The 26,014-nt window shown below is 32.0% G+C and overlaps 2 protein-coding genes across 2 annotated transcripts; one reads left to right on the forward strand and one right to left on the reverse strand.

Moving 5' to 3' along the window:
* Nucleotides 1–12,045: 12,045 nt before the first annotated feature.
* Nucleotides 12,046–14,272, forward strand: LOC106683861 (ice-structuring glycoprotein). The gene is made up of 2 exons (XM_014425579.2): nucleotides 12,046–12,118; nucleotides 12,386–14,272. The coding sequence occupies exons 1-2, from the start codon at nucleotides 12,107–12,109 to the stop codon at nucleotides 14,132–14,134; spliced, it is 1,761 nt and encodes a 586-aa protein (XP_014281065.1). The 5' UTR covers nucleotides 12,046–12,106; the 3' UTR covers nucleotides 14,135–14,272.
* Nucleotides 14,273–23,739: 9,467 nt separating this feature from the next.
* On the reverse strand, nucleotides 23,740–25,456 carry LOC106683845 (calphotin). The gene is made up of 2 exons (XM_014425563.3): nucleotides 25,263–25,456; nucleotides 23,740–25,073 (listed from the first exon to the last, which is right to left on the reverse strand). Exons 1-2 carry the CDS (start codon nucleotides 25,425–25,427, stop codon nucleotides 23,880–23,882), a joined length of 1,359 nt encoding a protein of 452 aa, XP_014281049.1. The 5' UTR covers nucleotides 25,428–25,456; the 3' UTR covers nucleotides 23,740–23,879.
* Nucleotides 25,457–26,014: the final 558 nt, after the last annotated feature.

The raw sequence follows: 26,014 nt of genomic DNA on the forward strand, positions 1-26,014 counted from the left end.
TTGTTTCTGTTATTTACTTATATATTTCTAATCATCATTATAAAAATATATTTTTTATGTTCTAATTCTTTAAATACACAAATTTATAATCCATATTATTTATAACTGTTGATTACTAGGATCGATCTCAGGAAAAGAAGAACAATATAAGATACTTGCTACAGGGTAAATTGTTTTCATGTGTTTATTGTAAAAAAAAAAAGAATTATTTGTCTTCTTTACCTGATCACTTTCAATATGTCATCATTAATATCATCGTAGACCATAATAAAATTATTTAATGTAATACATATTTCATAGTAATTATATTTCAGAATATTGTCTTATATAGAATATGCACAATTAAACTACATATTAAAAGCTAAGATCTATAAATGAGTTTACAGCCAAGATATTATTAAACCAAATACCATCCTCACAAAGCAATCGTTCAAAGAACAATAATCATATTTTATTATTGTCATATCAAATAAACTGGTCTATAACCATAACAAAAATACTTAAAACAATAAGCATTAAAAAAGTAATAAAAATAAAAATTACAAAGGCAAATGATCAAGGTTATAGATAAAATTTCTTCTTTTTTAAAATGGTACATTTAATATAATTTTACCTCCCTCCCTTTCCCCTTATCCCACAATGTTAAAAACATTTAAATTTTACTTTTTTATTTATTAATAAGAGTAGTATTTATGGAATTGTCAAATAGAAGGTGAAACATGGTGATTATTTTATTATTATTGAGTAATGATTATTTTATAGTACATAAACAACCTAAATGATATATCCATAAAATATAAAGAGGTTACAAAAGATGGAGAAAATAATAATAATAATAATATATATATATCGTTTGTTCTTACAAACGAATATGTTTATGGTGAATGTTACATTAAAGACCACAAGAGAAAAACAAGATAACATTAATTACGACGGTTTCTGGTGGATTTTAGGATAGTGGACACGCTGTAAAGTTAAAATGGGAGAAAAAGAGCCGTTCAATGTGAATAATATTCAATTCCAAAATAAACATTGTTCTCCAGAATATTAAGGAAAAGTGAGATACCTAGTTTTCTCCTATAGTTTACAATTATGATCTAAAAGAGTATAATCCAACATTGTGTTCAATTTGAGAAAAGTTATCTTGAACCTTATTTAATCTCACTATAACCACACTACAATAAAGTTTTTTCATAGGCAATCAATTAAAACTATCGTTGAAAACTTGAACTATCGCAGGAGCTTCAACATTTCCAAAGTTTACAACTATAATTATAAAAGTCGTTAAAACGAACTATAGTTATTATTGCATGTAGGCAATACATTCAGAGCTACAGTGCCAAACTAGATTCTTCAATTAGCTCATCATTGGTTTTTTGGTTTACCTTCACTATGTTAGCATACGCATAGACTTATCAACATGTATTTACATCAAAATAAAATTAAATTTATTATAAAAAAAACTTTATTATTCACTTATAAGGTATAAACTCTATATCTGTTCATCCAAATAAACATTTTCCCTAATGTTACTGAATATCCACTAAGCACTACTATGAAGTATAAAATCGATATATAGAATTAAACAGTGAAGTTTTTACTATGGTTACATAATTTTATATTTAAAAACATTGATATCAAGATGGTTCATAAGGTTTTCTCCTTAACACTTTTGATTTATAGATTTTAATTTTAGATTGATTTTTAATAATTATAGATTTCTTAATCCTCTTATCCTGCCATTGAATTACAAATTAAAACACAATAGTGCTTCATTTGTATTTGGACCTTTCTAGGATACTGTGTCCTCTTCTTTAAACTTCTAATTGGCTCTAGAATTACTGAGTTAGAGTTAGGTATTTTAATATGTAATGAAATCTAAATTGAAAATATAATAATGAATTTTATATATTAAATAAATCAAAAATTTGTATCCTTTATTGTCTCAACACTTTTTTATTTTTCACCAGTCCAACGTTTCGGCCATTTTAGCCATCCTCAAGGACATCTTCAATTTTAATTTCTTCCTCACATTAATTTAAAGTTACTTTTGCAGGCTGTTCTGCCCAGGTCATTTCCTTTATTATAACTTAAAAGCCTATTTTTTAAAAAATTTAAAATCATTAATATTTAATTCTTCTTATATAAGATTATCCACAACAAATTCACTACCATATAACCTGTATAACAAAATGGCCGAAACGTTGGACTGGTGAAAAATAAAAAAGTGTTGAGACAATGAAGGATACAAATTTTTGATTAATCTAATAAATAATTACCTTGTCTCTAGAAATTGAAATAATATAATTATAATAATGAAGTTCGGTCAGTGGCTAGAACAGCCACATTTTTAAAAATTATTCATATAATAAAATTTAAATTTATAATGAGAATATTCCTTACCCAAACCTCATTGTTATAGCAATAAATTTGAATTTTATTGTATATAAAAATAAATTGTGGCCCGCCCAATAATAATGCGGTAGATCAAAAAAATAATAAATCAATTAAGCATTATTAGGATTTGAAAAAAATTAAAATAGTGAAGATCAGACGATGAAAGAAATAATTAAAATTTATTTTTAAATGGGATATTTTCCATTATCAAATGATTTTTTCACAGTTCCTTCAGGTTTAGAATTCTAACCTAGACACAGAAATACATTTTTTTTTTAATATTATTAATACCAGACGAATTATGGAATTCAAAAAACAATCCCGGAAGGCAAAATAAGCTGTTAAATCTGAGGCTTTAATAATACTTATCCTTTTATATTGCGGAATTCCAACGCACCCCAACAACCCCCAAAGGAATGTAAATAGCCTTAATATGTTGTTAAGTGGGGCTTATGAGCGGTCAGTCGTTCTCAAGAGAGGGGTACTAATCTTCTTTGTTCTTATATTAAATAGAATTATTAGTTTATAAATTAACTTTTTGTTTCTGGGAGAGTTTACTTTTTTCATATAATATATTAAACATTGGTCCTTGCTTTTTAGAATATTATAAAAGAGCTGTGCCTCCACGGTACCTCGTATTAAATTTGGGTATAAATATATATATGCATATAAAGTAGAGTTCATGGTGCACATTCCGAAGTATCTACCGACAAAATCTTCAGCCCGATAAGTTAGTGTCACTTTTGCTTTTATTTGCCATAATCCTAAGAGCATTCTTCTGTAAGTTAAACATCAACCGCCTTTAATCCGCTCTGGTAGATGGGGTGGCAGCTACAGAGGAAGAGCCGGATATACTCAACAGAACATTTTTAACCATTACACAACCCTTTACTTAAACAGAGATAAACTTATTAGCCAAAGGTTATAATTGGGCTATAAGAAATAAAAATAAATGGATTTAATACATTCATGGAAATCCCGTTGAGCAACTAAATTAGAATTTAATGTAACATGATACCGATAAATAATGGGAAAGATATATAGACGGATAAATTAAATATATTTTAATTAATTAAATATTTGAGAAACAATAATAATAATAATAATAATAATCGTTATTTATTCTGGGATTGATCCCATTAGAATAATTTACAAGCGTCAAAATTCTGTAAGTCTAATAGTTAATAAAAAAGAAAAAAAATCAAATACAATTAAACTAAAAAATAATAAATGAAAAGATGTAATTTCTGCTAGTGTACTTATTTACAATTATAAACGAAAATCTAAGACAAAAAATACAGAAAATATATAGGGCTTTTTGAAACTTTCAATTGTTATTCTTCCGGAATTGGATGGACAGAAGGTAGTCAAAGATACGGGATTTGAAGATTGGAAGGGTATTAGAACTACGAATAAAGGAGGGAATAGAATTCCATAGGGAAGAGGAAAGGATGACGAAAGATCTACCAAAGGGTGCGGTTCGATGGGCAGTTACATTTATGTCTGAAAGCCATGAGCGGGTATTGCGAGAATGCACTGAGGACTTAAATTGAAGGATATCTGAAATGTACGATGGACGGCGGGATTGGATAACTAGGGAAAGGGAGCAAGGAAATATTTACGACGGAAGGAGGGATAAAGCCACTTCAATTCTTCATAAAATCGGGTGACGGAGACGTCCCTGGGGACCCCAAAGATGAATCGTACAAAGAAATTATATAAACGTTTTAATTTTGCTTCGAGATCCCCAAAGACACCCCCGTAAACCACTATACCATACTTCATCTTTCAGGAATTTAATTTTGATATGACCTAGTAAATTTAATAATATACCCAAATTTTTACTATACTTTGACAGTATAGTATACTTTGACTATAACTTTCTAAACAGAATCTTCTCATTGCTATGATTATTTTAGATGTGATAACCAAGTATATAGGGGCGAGGATTGCAGAATGCCTAGTTCAGAACAGTGTGGATCCGATTTCCACCTACATCACTCAACACTTATTTCACAACAGTCACAAGGAAAGCTTCTTGTGATTTCCATTGGACTCTAGAGCCTCTATAGAATTCAGACAAAAAAATAAAAAAGCTTTATTCATTTAATATAGTAGGTTCTCACCTATTTTGATTAAATTATTGCAAAGGTCACGATTATACACAACTGTAACTTAAAAATCAATTGATAAAATAATAACTGCTTTTTAAATTCCTCCTTCAGTCTATCATATTAGATATCGAAATTAAGAATAAAAGATAATAATCAAGATAAGTTCTAGGTTAATATCATTCCAGGTTTCCACTTAGCCAAGGTGGCTAAGTAGGCTACGACTATAGGTAGCCGATAGTCTCCTTTTTGCTTCCGAGAATACCCAAAGAAAGGATTAGAACTTCAGTTTACGGTCTGAGGTACAGTACTTCAAAGATAAAAGTCAAGTAAGTCTGAAGTTTCATGTCAAGAAGTTAGGTCAGTAAGTCGGTTTATCTGGGGAGATTGTATAAACTGAAAGCTCCCGGAAGGTATACTTTAGATTTATACTTCTTCAGATGCAGATTTTAGACTTCAGATCCTGTACTTGATATTGAAGTAGATTTCAACAATAAAATATCTATTTCTAAAAATAAGAATAAATTAACGATAAATACTATTAAGTGTTCATATGTAGTGTCGCATGGTGTTTTTAATAAATAGTATAATATAACACCTTTATTTTCATCATTTTATAAACGTATCAGAAAACAAATGCAGGTAAACTGGCCTACAAGAAAATTCGAGATTAGATATTCACTCTGAGAAATTTTATACGGATGTTATGGAACCGTGACCTAGTCAGACGAGCACCTTTAGAGCTAAAAGCAGCGTTCGGTTCGGTACATTGACAAGACATTTGGGAAACCTTAAAGCCAAAGAATATTCCAATAAGGCTTTTAAAGGCTATAAAATCTTATCGTGTTCGTTATGGATAAAATCGCCTACCTCTGCAAAACACGCACAGCACGAATGCACATTAGTCAGGAATTTACATCCTGCCGTTTTTCTACTGTTTGCAGACATCGTCCTTACAGCCGAATCTCCAGAGCGGCTTCAGCAAGGGATGATGGAGTGGAAGGAGGAATTGAAAATAAATACTATTAATAGAATGACGATTAATTTTTAAAAAATAACAAATAAGTTGGCAGAAACGAAGAGAATGTACAGAGGATAGGTGATAGAGGTGATGTCAGACTTTACGAACCTCAACAAACTGATCAGTAGATCTGTTCAGATGCATTCGGAAATACGAGCAGAATCTCTAGATGATTTCCGTCTACTATCAGATCTGTAATTCTGTTATCGGAATAATAAGGGGTATTCCAGAAATAGAATAAAAAAAGTAACAGCCAAATGAATATAAAACAGAATGAATAATAATTTCTTATTATTAATAAGTTACTTCAACTTATTTGTGTTTTATTTTGACCGCACTCCCCAACCATCTTCTCCTCGTATAAGTCATCCATGGTCAACTATCTTTCATGATTATGAATAATAATTTCAATGTCGGTTATCTTACCTCATCTCTTCTCTCCTACGACAAACAAAATAACATCATTTAGACAATTGACTTTAGCATAGATTTTTAACAGTCCAAAATCAAATAAAAATCACTGATAATCTTACAGAAGATTCTTTGGACAAAACAAACAATTTTTGTGACAACAGTCATATACTAGAGCAGGGATGATGAACATTGAAGTAACTGGCAGCCATAACGTTTCCGCGCGAAGTTCAAATTCACGTCCACGATATCTCGGAAAATATATTACGAATTGGATTGGCACAAGAAGGATCGCTTTAATATCTCCATATTATATTAATAAACAAAAAAAGTTTGCTGTCTATTATAACTTAGTCAATTTCAATTAAAACTGTAGCTTCTTATATTGTAATTTTTTTTTATTCATTTTATTGCATAATGAAATGTTCTAAGTAAAACTATGAAGAAAATCAACCCTATAAATTAAAAAAAAAAAGTTTATTGATTTAAAATGTACATCCATAATTGGAAATCACATCCAAATAAAATTGGAACTAGCACCATAGAAAAAGAATTAAAAATCCATACGTTGAGAAAAGTAGAACAATAACAGTTAATTGAACTTAAAGCTCAATCGAAATCTGGTTAAAAAAAAAACAAACCATAACTCTAAAATACTAAATAAATGATTTACATACTGAAGAATTCTGAAAAGCTGCAGATTATGCGAAATGCTGGTATACGATAAAATTTCGGATATGAAATCGAAATCAGTAACTACCAAAACCAAAATAATAATCAATGAATCTATAAAATCCACACTCTCTCCTCCCTCATAAATTCTGTCACTCACTAAAGCTGGATCACAATTGAAATGAAAAAAGGTCGTAAATGGAAAGGATTTCAATTGACTTGGAAATGCTATAGGACGATAATTGAATTGTATTACTGCTTGAATCTTAAACAATTTTTTATGATTGGAGGGTGAAAAGAAAACCCGTAGACATGGCTCCCAGGCGTTCTATTTTTAAAGAAATCTGCCAAAAACCTATTTCATGTTTTTATCCCCCAAATTACTGAAAAATTTAGTCTATTTGATTAATTTTTATAATCTGAAATCTTAAATTAATTGTCCAAAGTTTGAGACCAGCCCTTTAAAGCGTGCTTAATTAAACAACCGTCCCATCCCAAGCCCCCTGGCTCCATTGATATCATTATTATTTATCACCAAAAATATATATATTTTTTTTTACGCAAGGTAATCCATCTATAATTGTCGTTGTGATGTTTCATTAATTAGAAATAATTTTCTTTCTTTTTTATAAATCAAATACTTACTTGAGGGCTATAAAAATGTTTATTATGAACTACTTTATGTTTGCAGGAGTTGTTAACTAGCTTCAGATTGAACCATAACAGAAAACTCTACGTCAAATAGTTCCTGAGATATCAAACTTTTGTCAAGATGTGACACATTACCAAAGTTTTGCAGCAAAATGCCTAAATCATGTAATAATATTTAGAAGCTACGCTGTAGAAATATAATTGCATAAAATTAATTATATTTCAACTAATAATGTGATACTTCATTAATAATCAACTTGTTAATTAAAAAATATTAGTATTTAAAAAATTAATCTAGGAAAATATTGACAATATGGAGTGCCTATAGGGCCCATTATGGAGCTCTTTAAATGTATCATACAGGAGTTTATGATGAATATTTTCCTAAGAATAGTAGTTTTTCTTAGACTATATATATACAAACATATAATTTGCCAAAATATATTCACGAATTTTTGCTCCTCGTTATTTGGATAAAAACATATTAGTGTTTAAAAATCAGGGTCTTGAAAAATATGCTACGTAATTAGCTAGATCAGATTAGCAAATTTACTCTACTTTAAAAAAAAATTTACTTTTTATCGCACGTTCGGCAGTTGTCAAGATAGCCAAAATTTTTAGATTTTTTTCAGAATAAAGTAAACCTCTGGTTATTTGCCTTAAAATAGACCAATAACCACTTCTAAAGGTCATTTACTGTTCCTTTTGTGTACCCTAAGTAAAAATTTGAAGTTTTTAAAAATGCGAGATAACCGTTGAAAAATGTAATTTTGACGGGACAACACTAACTAAATTGATTTTATGATCTCATAATTTATGATTTCTTGATCACACGTTTGCGAATCAATTTAGTTTAACTTTACGGATTTCTAGCATATGGGGGTCCCGTAATATGTTTTTGGAGATGCTAAAAATGAAAACGAAATCGATTATATTATCGCGTGATTGCGTATCGATTCATTTTTTAACTCCCAATAATTTACAAATCCGCAATGATAAAATAAATCAATTCTCAAGCGCGCGATCATAAAATCGATTTCATTTACAGCTTCTCCGAAAACATAAACATGTTTTTATATTTTATTTATAATATAATACCATAAACTACAAAAAGTTTAAAAAAAAAAAAAAAAAGTCACTAATAAGCAGTTAAGTTTACCGAAGGAAAACATATAACGAAGGGAAAATAGCAATAATCATAAAAAGTGGATGACGAAAAATGGACTGACTGTCCGAAACGTTGCGAATGAATATTTAATTAGTAATGAATAAAGCGCTGTTTGAAATGTGAAAGTATATTGCATCTTTTGAGACGAAATATCATAAAATTATCGAATCAAATATGGGAACTAATGCAGATTAGTACAAATTGACAGGTGTTTTCAAATAGATGAAGAATTTACCACATGGATGGTTATATCATATTGACAATGTTACTACCGTTCAATAATTAATTCTTTTACGATAGTTTAAACTAATTAGCCATTTATAATTAAAGGACTCCAATTTATCAAGCGACCGTTGAAAGAATAAATAGAATGGAGCAAGGTCGACGAGTTTGGATTCCGCTTCCTAGTTTCGAAAAAACGTAAAAAAATCGGCTGCCAAAATTATATTCCTATTTACGTCATCTTCGTTAATAACAGTAAAATGTTTAAGCGATTCTAGATGTTTATTAGATTACAAACACTGTCTTTCTACAGGTGTTTCAAAAAACAGCTTTAACCAAATAAATCTAAACTAGACCAGTGTCATATTTATTAGATTACACATAGTGTTTAATAATCATCAGTTCGATACCGATACCAACACTCTATAACAACATACATCTGTCAACTGACCTCCGTCCGAACCGAAATCCGTACGTTTTGGTTTACCCCTCAAACGATTAACTGAGCCAGAGCCCACCGATTTTTTTATCTTCAAGACGTTCGTAGGAACAAATCTTATATTTACCAGATACAGTTCACGCAATTAGGCGTAGGTAGCCTTCTAAATTCTCCAGTTAACACATTCCTTCTTCGGTCCAAATATTTTGTCCAATACTCTTTATTTTCAATAAACATAAGGCGTTGTTCTTCCCTAAATGTAAAGGCTACGTTTCGCATCCGTAGATAGTACTAGGAAGGATGACAGTTTTGTAAATTCCAAGTTTTAAGTTGCTAGACAGAAGGCGCGAGGAGCAAAGCAATTTTGCAACTGAAAAATAACAAGAATTTCAATATTTTGAGCTCCCCTTTATTTTCTTGTCACTTTCGTTTTGTCTAGTTATCTTAGACTCTGAATACTTGATTTTCTTTAAATCTTTCAATTCTCGCTTCTATGGCTGCACCACCAAAACTGTCACCGTCCCAGTTCCTCTTATTCGTATTTATTTAGTAATCTAATTCTTAAGCAACTTTTATGAACATATTAGAATTTATTTTACAGTTTACTTGCCATCACTGACCATTAGTATATGTTAAAACCTTCTTATGTTTTTCACTAATTTATGAGAATTAAGAATTTAATATTGAAATATTAAAGAATACATTGATCGAAACCTAAAGCTATAAAACAAAGAAAGAAGAAATTCCATACATACAATTTAAAGTAGGAGTTTTCTTATTTTATCTTCCTCATATTCTTAGTGTAAATATCAACTATAAGTTTTTAACTATTTCAATTATAGTTTAGTAATCTAGTAGATCAAGTAAATTCAATTATAGTTCTTTTTATTACTAGTCAGCAGAGTTTATTAATCGACCCGTAACATGTATTTAAAGAAAACAATTAAGCTTGTGATTATATCTTCCCATTCGATAATTAACTCGATCCAATGAGCCACTATTTAATTTATTTCAACTAGAAGTATTTTTTTATCTATAGTATAAAATAATCCACAGAGGAAACAAATCTTCAATAGTAACGTATCCAAATAGTAGTAACCAATGGTAATCGTAGTTTACTTAACCCTAAAAGAAAAAAATAAGAAAACTGCTTACCTTTTTTTTGTTGCAGAGAGTAGTGAACTTTTGGTCTCTTGAAGCTACAAAAAAAAAAATCTTTCAGTAAAAAAATAATTAAGTGTATTAATTGAGAGCTACGGGAAAAAAACGAGGTATGCCATTTATTTCTGAATATTCAGAAGAAAAGTTCATCTTGGTAATTTTTACACTTCAGACATATTTTTCAACACCCTTTTATGCTCGTTTTTCTTCTGTTCTGACATTATCAAAGTTCCTGCCGTCCAAAAATTTACCAAAATCGGTGGTTACACATTTCTAAATAAAATTCATGTTACCTCGTTTTCTCTTATAGTCTTCAATTATATTCTCTAAACAGAACTAAATAATTCTGTTTTATAGAGGCTTATTGCATAATTTATCATCATTATAAAATAGTTGTTCATGAGACGTTGTACTTTAAAACCAGGCAAACCCATTTTTTTCTTATTGACAGTATTAGTATTAGAAAATCATGAGATAATTTTTTTTTTTTTCTAAAAACGGAAAAAATACATTTTATTCAATTATTCAGAATAAATATTGTTTATAAAACCTAGTGTTCAAATGTTACCTAGTGTAAATCCAGTACCAAAATTGTTTGTAAAAAAAAATAAATATCTAAATATATGCTTGGCTAATTTTAAAATTCAACGCCTCAAATAATACTTTAACAATATTTCATTATACTCAGGTATAATATTTTAGAAAGACACTTCAGTAAATCAGACATAGTGTCAACTAATAATCGACATAATTACAAAGTTTAAAACGTGAAGAGAATTCTTTCTAGTACACTAAACATATTAAAGGCATATTTTAAGAATATATATTTTATTTGAAAAAGATAAGATATTTAGGTAAAAAAATTAATATTCTCCTAATTAAGATTAAGCTTCGTATTCTTATTTCAAAAAACGTAGACTTTAGGATCTATGTTAGCAATCACCCATAATGATAATAAAAAAATAATAGTAATAATTAATTTAACAAAAATAAATAAAGTTAACCAACAATAAATCGTATTATCAAAATTATTAAATCTCTTTTCTTAGTACTTGCAAAACTTAACCTAAAAAAACAACAAATCTATATTAATCCTCCTCTAAAAATTATTGAGAAGAGAGAAATACTTTATTTAGCCATGCTGCCCAAATACATTGGGTTACTGTAATACACAGCATACCAATCAATCCGTGATCGTATTATGCTAATATACATTACATATTTACCTGACATAATAACAAAAAAAATTGTCCACCTTTTCCTTTTACAATCAATTATCTTCTACACACTATATAGGCATACAATACATTATAACTATTTTCCCCCCTATTTAACTATTTTATTCCATTTGATAATCCTATTCCATTTATTTAGCAATTTTATTCTGCAACCCACGGCCCTCTGCTCTGGTTTGGTAATTACTACACACTTTACACTAATATAAAATATTTTAAAAAAATATATTGAGACATTGCAAATGCGGGATCAAATCACAAAATGTTACTGCCAACAACTAAATAATAACTAATGATGACATTTTTAAAGGAGATTTTAAATTATATTATTGTTCTATATTTGTTATTATATAGTAATATTGTTAGAAATTATTATTATAACAACCATAATTAATTATTGATAAATGCTCCTAAATAGAAACGAAAATTATTCCAATGACCATGAAAGAAAATTAGAAGTAATAATTCCATACCTCTTCCTACATAAAGAGTCACAACTTTTATAATCAAGGAAAAGAGTGTAAAGACCACGCCCATCTTGCCGAATATATAAGCAGTCCAAATTCAGCTAAGAGTCAGACTTTAATCAACCAGTCAAACAGCACAGACCTACTCGACATGAACAAGTTGGTGAGTTACTAAATATTAACATTTCTTTAATAATTTAATAAGATTTACCTCATGTCCGCAATTACTAATTACCTCACTATGTCCGCAACTCGATATCCTAAACTCGTTTTTCTTTTTTAAAAAACATTATTAATGTTCTATAAACATCAAGCAAAGCAGTTTCTTGAAAAACTAAATTCATTGTTACTTATACTCTTAGCGTGTGTTAAAAAGATAAACTTGTTTGAATGAAAAACCAATTTAAAAAGATTTTTTGTCTTTTTTTAGGTGGTGTTGTTTTGCGTCGCCTTAGCCAGGAATACCTTGGCTAGCCATGGGCATCATCATGAAGCTTCTCTCAGTACATACGGTGCCCCCTCAGTACTTAGCACTCTCCCAGGCTCAGCCTGGACCGCAACCAAAAGTTACGCCACTGCACCTGTTTGGGCTGCTAAGGGCTACAGCTATGCTGCAGCCGCTCCTGCGATTGCTGCCGCTCCACTTTTGGCCACCAATACTTACGCGGCTGCACCTGGTCTCGTTGGTTCCCCAGTTTTAACAACCAAGAGTTATGCTTCAGCACCAGTTGTCGCTACAGCTACCTCTTGGTCCACATCTAAGGCATACGCCGCTGCATCTCCATCTCTCGCTGCTGCATCACTCTTGTCTGCTAAAACAATTGCAGCTGCTCCTGCTTGGACCGCTGCCGCTCCAGCCATCGCCACCGGCTATGCCGCCACCCCAACAATCGCTAGAGCATATCCTGCCGCTCCAGCAATCGCTACTGGATATGCTGCCGCTCCAGCAATCGCAACAGGATACGCTGTCGCTCCAGCTGTCGCCACCGGGTATGCTGCTGCTCCAGCTATTGCCACTGGATACGCTGCCGCTCCCGCTGTCGCCACGGGATATGCTGCTGCAGCTCCAGTTGTTGCCGCTGCTCCCGCAGTAGCTGTAGCCCCAGCTGCACGTCTTGCTACCCCAACCACCTTTACCTCCACAGGTGTTTCCATTGAAAAGAAAGTGCATTACGGTACTAAGCCTGTAGTTACTGGCTATACTCAAACCATCCACAAACCCAACTTCGGTGCACTTGCTACGCCCCTCGAAACTGTTTCAAAGCAGTCCGTTATTGCCGCTGGAAGGCAGGTTCAAACTATCATTCCTCAGGTGACCAAAGTTGAACCCGAAGTTACAGTAAAGAAAGTTCCTTATGACGTTCCCGTACCAACCCCTGTAGTTTCTGAAGTCGAAGTCCGCACACCTGTCGTTCGTGGCCCAGCTGTGGCTGTTGCTCCAGCTGTAGCTGCCCCAGCAGTTGCTGCTTATGCTGCCGCTCCAGCCGTCGCCGCTGCCCCAGCATGGACTGCTGCTGCACCAGCTTGGTCTGCTACTAGAACCATTGCTGCCGCTCCAGCCGTCGCCACTGCATCAGTGGTTGCTGCTAAGACCATCGCTACTGCTCCAGCATGGACTGCTGCTGCACCAGCTTGGTCCGCTACTAGGACCCTTGCTGCCGCTCCAGTAGTTGCTGCTAAGACCATCTCTACTGCTCCAGCATGGACTGCTGCTGCACCAGCTTGGTCTGCTACTAGGACCCTTGCTGCTGCCCCAGCCCTCGCCGCAGCTCCAGTGGTTGCTGCTAAGACAATTGCTACTGCTTCAGCATGGACTGCTGCTGCACCAGCTTGGTCCGCTACTAGGACCCTTGCTGCCGCTCCAGCCATCGCCGCTGCTCCAGTAGTTGCTGCTAAGACCATTGCTACTGCTCCAGCATGGACTGCAGCTGCACCAGCTTGGTCCGCAACTAGGACCCTTGCTGCTGCTCCAGCTTGGACTGCTGCTAAGACCCTAGCTGTTGCTCCTACTTGGACCGCTGCAAAAACCTATGCTGCCGCACCAGCTGTTGCCGCAGTTCCAACTTGGAGTGCTACTAAAACCCTTGCTGCTGCTCCAGCATGGTCTTCCGTTAGCACCTATGCAAGCCACATTCCTTCCACCATCGACTCCACTCATATTAAAGCTAAACAGTGGTAACGAGTTGGAGAATTTCTCTAGATTAAGACTGACATTGAATTTTATACGATGTAACTGTTCTTAGTATTGTACATGTTTAAAGAATAGATTTTTTTTTGTACGATAGATGATTAAAGTCTCATATTTATATAGTAAAAAGCATTTTATCAATCTGTCAACCTCACACACTTCTATTTTTATTTTTTTAATGATGGATAGATAGATCTTATTGCTAACTTTTGTAAATTCAACTATAGCCCATAAATTATTTTTAACTGGTAGCCTGCAACTATTTAAATTTTTTATAAAGAATGTCAATATTTAATCCCTCAATTTTTGAATATAAATAGCATATATAACTTACAGCACATTTATCTAGCCAATACTAAACTATTAAGCTTGTTATTCAATCCCAAAAAGCTGAATTTAATTGAAAAAGGATATAGTAATTAATGTAAACAAACAAGGAATGATTAAATACCAATTAAGATTCATGGAACCAATAAATAACTAACAGGTATAAAATATTGTATACAAATATGTCACAGGGAGTGGCAGATGAGATAATGAACAGAGGAATAGAAGGAAAACACATAAAAATAGCAAGATCTGTTAAGAAACAATATATAATTTATGGTCACAAACTTTTGCTAAATTTGTCATTTTATAAAATTTAAAAAAGTAAAATATATATATATATTTACTATATTCTCATAATAATATAGTAAAATTAATTCCTCAAAATAGTTCAGTTCCATCCTTCAAGGCTAGCTCTACACTAAGCACAATAACATGGAATGCACACTGAAATGAAATGAATTTGAAGTCAAGTTGCTAAGCGATGAAATTCTTTCAGTAAGAATAGGAGAATCTTCCTTGAAGAGCTTCTCGCTCACATGTGGAGTTTCTCAGTGTACAGTGCTTCTAAAGCTGATGTTCTTTAATTTTATGCAATTGAAGATTCACTGAAATTCAAACATCGCGGGATTGCTGACATCACTGCTTACATCAATAGCATTAAACACATCAATGCATTAAAAATACCTGTACCACTACAACCTGTTGTAGAAAATAAGTTTTATTATTTGATTTGTAAATAAAACAGTAGATTGCGACACTGTTTCTCTGGCATGGATTGGAGGCTTTCCTTTGTTTGGCTGAACAAATTCTTTGTATTTTGTTATAAAACATTCCCTGATTCCACAACGCAACCCATCTTGGGTTCAGTACTTTGAAAAGAAGTACTATTCCAAGACCAATGGTTGTACAAGGAGGTGTGGTTAGAACACATGGTCAACTACCAGGTTTTTCCCCCAATTAAAGGTTACCAACTTAATGGAAGCGTTCATAATATAAAATTTACTTACATCAAGCTACATTGTAAAACTAACTAAACCTAGAAATCCACATGGGCATCAATAGGCATTGTGCATCTAAATATTTACCAATAAATTCTTCTTCCCTGAGGTTACTGTACACGGAAAAATATATATACACACATACAAACAAACATATGTACAAGCAAAAACACAAACACACGTGCCCATGCTCACATATTTACATAACAATAACATCACTTAGACTTTAAAATTTTAATTGATCTAAAAGATCACAAAAAATTAGAATCCAAATACAAGAATGCAAATAAATTATACTCCCATGAACACTTTAATAAATATTGTTTAATAATATTGTTGCTATTCAATAAATGAGGTAAGAAGAAAAAAGAATAACTTTATTTATAATGAATTATAACTACCACTTATTAAGGATTGGGAGACACCTCACTTGGACTACAAAAGAAATATTCCTTGAATAGGAGACATGATGATGAAGGACCCGCGAGGCCACAAGACAGAACAGAAGAGAACATTGGCTCAGAAATGAGCAAGCTATGTGAACAGTTATTGAAAAAATCATTGTTATTTGATCATTGACTGCAAACACCTACTAGATGGGGTAGAATAAAAATAAATAATGAGTAATCACTATATGAGAAACTGTTATATTATTTTTTTAAATACATATATATATATAACAAAACTTTAGTGTATATATAATAAGAACAAGTTATATCTACATAAAAGTATTTAATACTTCAGAACTGAATTATTGTTTGAACAAAAAACCAAATCTTAAGTGGTCAGCAGTATCAGCAAAGCTACGTAGGTAGTGGTATGTGATGGAGGGAACTAGCTCCTATCAGTCTCTAATCTGTTTATGTACCTAATTCTCTCAATACCATCACTGTATGTTGCAACTTTGATTGACTTGACAGATTATCACAAAAAATAAGAATCCAAATACAAGAATATAAATAAATTGTTTTACCATGAAGATTTTAAATATTTAAAAAAATTAAATCATGTGGGAGTTGTAACTTTATAATTAACTGTATTCTTAATGAGTAAATATTCCATGAACAAATGTCATATTACTATTTTAAATATTAATATAGCATTAAATGTATTTCATACATGTATTATGCATTTCATACATGTATATGCATTTCATAAACACAGGTAACAATGAACATCAATGAAGTGAAAATACACAGACTACTATACTATCACCATATTTCAAAAAAGGAAGTCTTAGTAAAAAAAAATTAAGTTATTACCACTGAATTAAAAGGAATAGAAATTTTAAAAATCATTAACCCATTATAAAATGGAATAGTGTCATAAAAATTCATGCACCCCATTTATTTTTACTTCACATTGATACACAAATACTCCTCTGTTTTAGTTTGGTAAGATAATGGTGTTAAAAATAAGTACAAATGTTCTATATAGATCTTTTTTCAACTGTGATGTGATTGATCGAACCAGAAATGTTACAAATACTATTTTAAAGTAATGTATATATATAAAAATATATGGTGAAATTCTTACTTACAAAAAGAAGTGTTCTAAAGTCATGAAAATTTGAGGTTTTTCTTTTTTTTTTCTTTTTTTTTTTTTACCAATCTGTCTTTTTTCGCTCCATAACATTTTCTATAGAAAATTATGAGAGCTAACGGAAATTTACACATTTTCTCCAAATGGAGGTAATTAAAAGAACAAAAGAAACTGGGAAAAATCAATGTAATTGGAAAATCTCTATAATTACGTAATCTGGAATAGATCCTCTAAATTATGCATAATAAAGAGGGTAAGTCTAACTAAAACTACAGTCCTGCTAATGAGGTTGTAAAATCAGCTGTTGTTTTTAAGAACATAATTACTCCAATTCACACCACTTGAAAACAAAATGCACCATACTTAAGATATATCATCTTAACTTATCATTTTGTAGAATAACCATTTTTCTTACTCCAAGCATTCTTTATGTGAGGTAGGTTAAGCAAAGATTTTTAGGATGAGTTCTTTAGTCATAATAATAAAACATTTTAAAAAGTGATATACATTTTTCTAGAAGCATTTACCATAAATATTTAGGAATATTTTAAAAACAAAGTAAGAATTCTAATATCACATAGTTTTTCAGTATTTCTGTTTTGTAAAACAGAGTAACCCATTCTTAAATTTCTTAAAATTATATTTAAATATTCTCAGTTTTGGGGGGATTGTGATTGAAAAATGAGACGATTTTTTTGTATATTACAAAATGTCAAGATATCTTAATCAATTTTCATGAAAAATATTTTTAAAGATGTCAGTACACATTAAAGGCTTTGGATAGTCCAAAATTAATTTTTAAGAAAACTATAAATACAGGGCAAACAAATTTTGCTGTTGTTATCAGTATAATAATAGAGTCAACTGTCAATTTTCATCTAAATTTGAAGGAGCGAGTGTCATTATGTGGGTGATATGACAAGGACTGAGCTTTAATATAATGGTGAAAGGATGATTCAAAATAAAATAGGTATTGTTTGTTACTTGTTTCTCCTTAAACAAATAAAAAACTAACAATTAAATTATATAATAGTAAAATAAAATAAAAAAATTAGAGGAAATGGTTTAGCTGCAAATCTTCAACAGCAAACTTGCACCCTTTTTTCCATTTATATAAACGATTTTCCTGATTCCATTCACCACCCAGAATACCAGTTATATGCAGACAATCTCCAAATCTATCTATCCTTCCATCTGAGATGCTTGGGGCCATCCAAAAAATACAAGAAGATATTGAAAGTATTAATGCATGGGTGTTAAGCAATTTGAACTTGAATGCTGAAAAGACCAAGGCCATTCTTAATGGTTCGAAGCGCCTCCTTCATTCCCTACCTTACTATCCCCTACTCTTCCTTAACAACCAACCGATTCACTTCAATTCTACAATAAAAAACCTTGGTGTCACCTTCGACAACACTTCTCCTGGAATAGTTACATTTCCCAAATCACACGCAAATCCATAACTGTACTCAAACAATTCCTAAGATTCCGTAATTCCATTCCTCAGAACACCCGTCAGCTCCTACTATACGAGGATACTATCCTCTCTCGTCTTCCTCCACTTCAACTACGGTTCATTAGTCTATGGAGGTCTATCTGCAGGTCTAGAATTGAGACTGAAGAGACTCATGAATTGCTTTGTAAGATGTATCTTTATTATTTAGCACTGTAAAGTCTCCCGTTGGTATACCGAGTTGAAGTGGCTCTCTACCTTTATCCTTGATCTCCTCACTCTTCTTTCATTCATCCATTTTTAAACACCAGATTCCAGCCGATTGATTTATGTTTGCCCTCTTATAGAACCCTCTTCCTCAACGAATCCTTCGTCATACGTGCAACATCCTTCTGGAATTCTCTTCCCATCTCACCCATAAAATGCTTGTTAGCCAAAAAACACAATGTATGAACCATGTATTTATTTTTAGGGGACATATATCTCAGAATATATATATTTTTTTAATTCATTCATTCACACTAATATTTAACAGTTTTTTGCTTTGTATTTTATCACTAATATTATTTACCTAACTAAAAACATTGAAGGTCTGCAGCCAAAGCATTTTATCTAATTTTTTAATTCATTTATTTTACTTTACTACTATATTTGTTATTTGTTTAAGAAGAAACAAGAAAAAATGTTCAATTTAATTTTTTAAATACTTCAGTCATCATTTTAAAATTTTAAACCAACTAATAATAGATATTGCCTCCCTAAGTAGAACGATCCTAGAAGTTGTAACTGGTAACTGTAATTCTGGTAGCTAAAAACAAATTAAGATGTAGAACCAGCCAAGTCCATTTAAAGATTTTTAACACTTGTTTTTAATTAACTGTTTTGTTCCTAGCTGATCACAAGGAATAAAATTGTCTTCCAAAAAGGTTATATCCCATGTAATTTAACTGTTTTACTTTATTTGTGGTAATATAGCACAAAAACCGTAAATTAGAAAATTGAAAATAGTCTTTATGACTACTCTTACATGAGATATAGAGGGATGGAGATCTTAGAGGGGAACTTGATGCTGAAACGTATAAAGAGAAAGTTAATGAAAAGAAAATGAACCTGGCTGGTTTCGGAATTCTACACCTCAAATAACCTAATAAATACTTTATTACTCAGCGATCTTACATATACACATATAAGGTTCAACATATAATTGCTTCTATCAAATATTCAAACAAAACACTTTAAAGGCAGAGGATAATCAGAGAAAAGGCCCACAAGTTAATGGTAGATGCAAAACTTGAATAATTATTCTCCCTTACTTAATCAAATAACAATATAGTTGCAAATCATCGACATCGCTTAGTAATAGAAATATTAATATCCAATTCATCTAGGAATGATGCTCAAACCACAACCTCAGTAGGAGTTAAAGTAAGTAGATAAAGAAGGGAGAGAGTGAAAATGTATTGTTTAAAAGGGCACCTTATAATATCTGAGCTATACGTCAAATTGTGTGTGATTTAACTGTTTAAAAATTAATAAGGATATAAAATAGTTTAAATCTTAAGTCAGCTTTAAGGGAAATGATATTACAGGAAGAATAAATCATTATCTTAGAAAAACATGTGATATTTAATAGTAGAGAAAGGAGAGGAATTTAATAACTACATGTAGCAGGTACACATAAATAAAGCATAAACTTAAGTGAATGTACTTACTTAATATTTACGTGGGTGAATAAGGCCAGAAAAGGATGCAATCAGATGATAAAATTGCTGAATCACAAACCAGGAAGACCACATTTTATGTTCCTGTTGATTAACACAGAAATATTTTAAATTTCAATGAATCAGGTAATCAATACATCTTATATTTTTTTTAATTTTAATTATAAGCGTTTGCTTTATGTCAATGTATGTAAATATCCAGAATAGAAAAATTATAGACTTTTTACCTAATATGTTGAAATCAATTTAAGTAATATTAAATTTAATTAGCAATTTCAATTGTACTATTAATAAAACAAAATTAATAAATTTATCTAATTTTTCCATATAATTTATTTCTTCTTAACATTTCGAGGCTCCATCTTCAGAACTTTTTTTTGGACTCTATTATTTTTTTTCGTTTATTACTTTTTTTTATTTTATAAGTGGCAAAAGAAGATAATGAAGAGATAAAAGCAATAGGATCATCTGACCATCTATAAAATAAGATCAAAAGATGGAACAAAATATCAAGAAAAATTATGAAAACCTTTTTTGCTAAATACACATAAAATCGTGTTCCTTGCAAAAAACTTACAATTTGGTCATAAATTCAAATTGACCTGTAAGTAATTAACAATAAGAATAATACTAATCTATATAGTTATATTATATTATAGTTATTCTGTACAAATACATGTAGGATAAAGGCTTAATATTATAAAATAAGAACTCCAATCAGCCCATTTACACAATAAAATCAGATTTTATGGAATTTAACAGATTTATTTAGATTAATATAATCCATCTATAAGATGTTAAAAAAAATAACAGGTAAGTATTAAGGCAATAGCATAAAATTAAACCATTTCCATCTATAATGCATAATTTATAATGAAATTGGAATCTCAACTATCGTTATAATATTAAAATTATGAAGAAGATGGTCAGGGCTTCGGTCAAAAGAGAAACAAGAATAGTTTAAAACTATTTATTTTCCAACGTTTAGCCCTACTTTGTAGGGCTTCATTAGGGCTGTCCAAGTTAAATGCTTCAGAGACTTTTTATTGCAATAATAGTTCAATTATATAAATAATATGTTATTATCAATTCTTTTTATAACCTAAATATTGAATGCAACTTCAAGCATAGCAAAGGTAGAAAATTTATTTTCTATCCCGCAAGCCCAATATACTCTTAGTTTGAAAGACCATCCTGGAGTATAATCACAGTGTGCCAAAGATCAGGTATCTGTTTCTTTAATGAATTAAAAGCATTATCTCAGCCAGAACACTTCCTTTTATAACTGTTGGTTTAGAATTGTACACCCATGAGCAGTATTAAACCCAAGATCTTTCATGCATTATAATAGTAAAGGTATTTTCTCTTGATTAAGAAACAGTTAAAATTGTTATTAATCTTTTCAAATAGCAATGCAAAAAAGGTTTGATTTCAAAAGAAAATGTTTAAAGTAAGACACAAATTCAGTGATGATTTTCATTTTTAAACAAAGTAAGGAATAGCACATATCAAAATTTAAAAAAAAATAAAATTCATGGTAACAAAAGTGATATTACTTTATTCGTTTTTCTTTTTTTTATCCTTAAGTTGTTTTTTTTTTATGGCTTTTTCAAAAGTTTTTTTTACTAATGTACTGAAATTTGTTTACTGTTTTATTTATTTTTTAATTTACTGAATTTTTTGGTTTTGACTCTCCACGAGTTATAGCACCATAAATGGATGTAATTGAGTGATAAGTTTCATTTTCAAAACTGTTTTTCTAATAAGGAACTTTATTAATTTAATCAATGACAAGACTACTTTACATTTATATTCAAAATTAATCAATATTGTTTCTGAAATTTCAGTATTTAACAATGATTTAATAAGAAATAATTTATTTATGGCTACCTTAATTCAATATGTATTCTTTAATGGAAATATCTTATTATTTAAGATGATCTTTTGACTTAAGTAATATTCTACATAAATTTATCAATATAATAAATATCTTTGATGAAAATAGTTAATAAATAAAGGACATTTTAAAATTTTTATAAGAATTAGATACTTACTTAGCGTTTTATATTACATTGGATTTCAGAAGAGAAAAAAACAGGATGCACACTACACCAAAAGAAAAATGCAAATCAAACTGACTTCTCCAGTGTTGCTCATCATTATTGTAGAATAGTCTATATATAAATATCAATCTTTCTTTAGAAATTGTTTAGTACTACAAATTAAAACTAATTATTCCATATTAATGAGAAATGACTTTTAATCTATGAAAATAACTAACGAATGATACATTGAATTCAGTGTTATCTATATAAATACAAATGTAAATATTTGTTTATTCTATCAAGATCTCCGAAAGTTCTTCACGGATATACACGCGTTTTTTCCAAACTGTTTTGCATTTTTACAGGAAGATCTAAAACTTTTGATATCCTAGATTTATCCAGTAGACAGAAAGATAAATATTGTTTACGCATAACAAAAAATATAATTTTTGATATATTATCTATAGTGGCTCAACGTGAAATTGATACACCTAAACGAAAATATTTCAACCTTATGTTATTCCTCAAATTATTAGAGGTAATTAAAACTTCGTATTATTATTCTATATAAAAGTGAAAAAGAAATAAATATGAGTTAAATTATAAAATTCCGTAAACGATACGTTTAGACTTCACTGCCTTGTACTTTTTTGACAAATCTTTACTTTCAAAGACCCCATAATTCGATTTGGGATGTATTAGACCAGCTTTTTTGAATAATTAGAAGAACTCTTACCCTATTTTCTATTAAAGCTTTGTTAATTCTTGTTGGAAAATTTTGTGTTTCCCAATTTCTTTCTCAGTTTTAACCCCAAGGTTATATTTGATAGCTGCTTACTTAAATCTAAAGGACATATTACATGATAGCTGATTTTGAATATGTTTTTAGGACACCAATGACAGTTGAAAATCAGGCCTTCTGTCACCAAATGTGCTGAATGTTTCAGAACATTATCCTAGTAGAACAGAATTACTTTTAAAAATCAGTTTTTTCCGTACTTGTATCTTAACTTAAATTTGGTCTCAAAATTTTCTATTCCATCTTTTTTAATTATCTAATGATAGCATTAAATGAGTTTAAAAGGAACAAAAATCACAACATTCAAAAGATGTAAGATGATAAGTATCGCAACCAATTTTTTTTCTGGAAAAAATTAAATCAGATTCGTTTTTGACGTCCTAAATTAGGACAGACCTCCTAGCTGAAGATTGAACTTTGTTGAATATTATTAAATCACAATGTGTGAGGGATTTAGGTTTTCTTTAATTAATTTAAATTTGGTTTCATTAAATATGATCTAAATCAGTTGCTTTATTTCCAGGCTAAAATTAATTCATTTTAATTTTTTATAATTTCCAATAAGTAGTAGGCGCCATTCGAGGTAAGTGCTGCCGGTGTGGGTTCGGATTTCCTGTCCCTTAACAGATACCAATAAATTTACGTCTTCAGGTCTGTTTTAACTAAGAATATTAAATTTTTGAAGGAGGGTAATAATAAACCATATAATATTATATAAATAAGAGACTTTAATACACATAAGTTACAGAGAGAAGGTATCATTAAACACTTAGAGTCAATAAACACAATTTGCTAGATGCTGAACGGATTCCTTTTCTCCATAACTTCACAGTCTTGGTCGATTCTGATTACCAGTACTTAGCATGAGCGCGGGCCTCGACGACGGCGGCAACTGGGGCGGCGGTTACGGCAACTGGACCATGAGCGACGGCAACTGGAGCAGCGGCGATAGTCTTAGTTGCAGTCCATGCTGGAGCGGCAGCATAGGTAGCGACAGCTGGGGCGGCAGCAACAGCTACGGGAGCAGCAGCATAAGTCTTAGCTGCAGCCCAAGCAGGAGCAGCGGCGACGACTGGAGCAGCAGCATAAGTCTTAGCTGCAGCCCAAGCAGGAGCAGCAGCGACGGCTGGAGCGGCGGCATAGGTAGCAATTGCCGGGGCAGCGGCGACGGCTGGGGCGGCAGCGTAAGTAGCAACTGCTGGGGCAGCTACAGCTGGAGCAACAGCTACAGCGGGTCCACGAACAACAGGTGTGCGCACTTCGACTTCAGATACGACAGGGGTAGGTACGGGAACGTCATAAGGAACTTTCTTTACGGTAACTTCGGGTTCAACTTTGGTCACCTGAGGAATGATAGTTTGGACCTGCCTTCCAGCGGCAACAACGGCTTCTTTGGATACAGTTTCAACGGGAGTAGCGAGTCCACCAAAGTTGGGTTTATGGACAGCACTGGTATAACCAGTTACAACAGACTTGGTGCCATAGTGAATGTTCTTCTCGATGGCGACTCCGGTAGAAGTGAAGGTAGTTGGAGTAGCAAGACGAGCAGCTGGGGCAACAGCTACGGCGGGAGCAGCGGCAACAACTGGAGCTGCAGCAGCATATCCAGTGGCGACAGCGGGAGCGGCAGCGTATCCAGTGGCGATAGCTGGAGCGGCAGCATATCCGGTGGCGATAGCTGGAGCGGCAGCATATCCGGTGGCGATAGCTGGAGCGGCAGCATATCCGGTGGCAATAGCTGGAGCGGCAGCATATCCGGTAGCAACAGCTGGAGCGGCAGCGTAGGTGGCGACAGCTGGAGCAGCGGCGGCATAAGCCTTAGTGCCAACAACTGCAGCACCATAAGTAGCAACTGCGGGGGCTGCTGCAACAACAGGAGCTGCTGCGTAAGTCTTAGCAGCTACAACTGGAGCGGCGGCATAGGTGGTGGCTAGAGCGGGAGCAGCGTGGTAGGCGGTGTATGATGGGCCGGCAACGGCAACTCCATGATGGCCCACGCTGGCAAGGCTGCTCCTGGCAAGGGCGACGCAAAACAACACCACCTGTTCATAGAAATCATCAGAACACTTTTTACATTTAGTTTAAAATATAATATCTAATTTAACCACTAACTCAAAATAAAAAGATATAAAATTGAAATATCTCTTTCATTCAATCAATAAAAAAGCGTTTTTAAATTCGGTATTATAGTTTTAGGTAATAAGACTTTCCAACAGTTGGCAAAAACTTACCAACTTGTTCATGTTGAGTAGGTCTGTGTTGTTCGACTGATTGATTAAAGTCTGAGTGTTCGCCGGCCGAATGTTGCTTATATATGAGCATGGGCGGGGTCCGGCCTTGGCCGTCAGGTCTTTTTGTTCCGTCCTCTGGACCGTATCCCTTTCGGTCCTCGACATGTCCTACGTAATTAGAGAAACATACCATTTGTAATAGCAGATGATACTTAGCCAGACGCCGTAGCCTCATCAATACTTGAACTAGGTTCTACTATTAGAAAGGAAGGGATGGTCAACTTAAATACTCGGCTTTCTTAAAGAAAAAAATAGAACTTTTCATGTTTTAAGTTGACCTTTATTAGAAAATTATGTAATAATTATTGATGTGTTTTTAATTATTAATTAATTAAAATTAAATTATTAATTTGCCTTTTGTTTGTTTCTTAATTGAAATTTTTATAAATGGGTTAAAAATCTCGTGAATAGTATCAAGGTTCATACATAAAACCATTTGTAATCAACGTACAACTGATCTATATTAGCTATATCATTTTTTTACGAAATGCTAAAAAATGTGAATAGCAATCTTCCCCCAAAAATCAAATTTACAGTTATTTCTACTATTATCTGGCCACAGAATCCAATCTTTTATTTTTAGACTTTAAAATAACTCGAAAACTACTCACAAAGATCTCCCGAAACATTCGTATTGGTCTTTTGAAAGATAATTAAATCGCTTAAATATTAAATAAAATAAAACCTGCCCA

This window comes from Halyomorpha halys, unplaced genomic scaffold (assembly GCF_000696795.3).
Source record: "Halyomorpha halys isolate HHAL.00 unplaced genomic scaffold, Hhal_1.1 Scaffold522.1, whole genome shotgun sequence".
Lineage (NCBI taxonomy): Eukaryota > Metazoa > Arthropoda > Insecta > Hemiptera > Pentatomidae > Halyomorpha > Halyomorpha halys.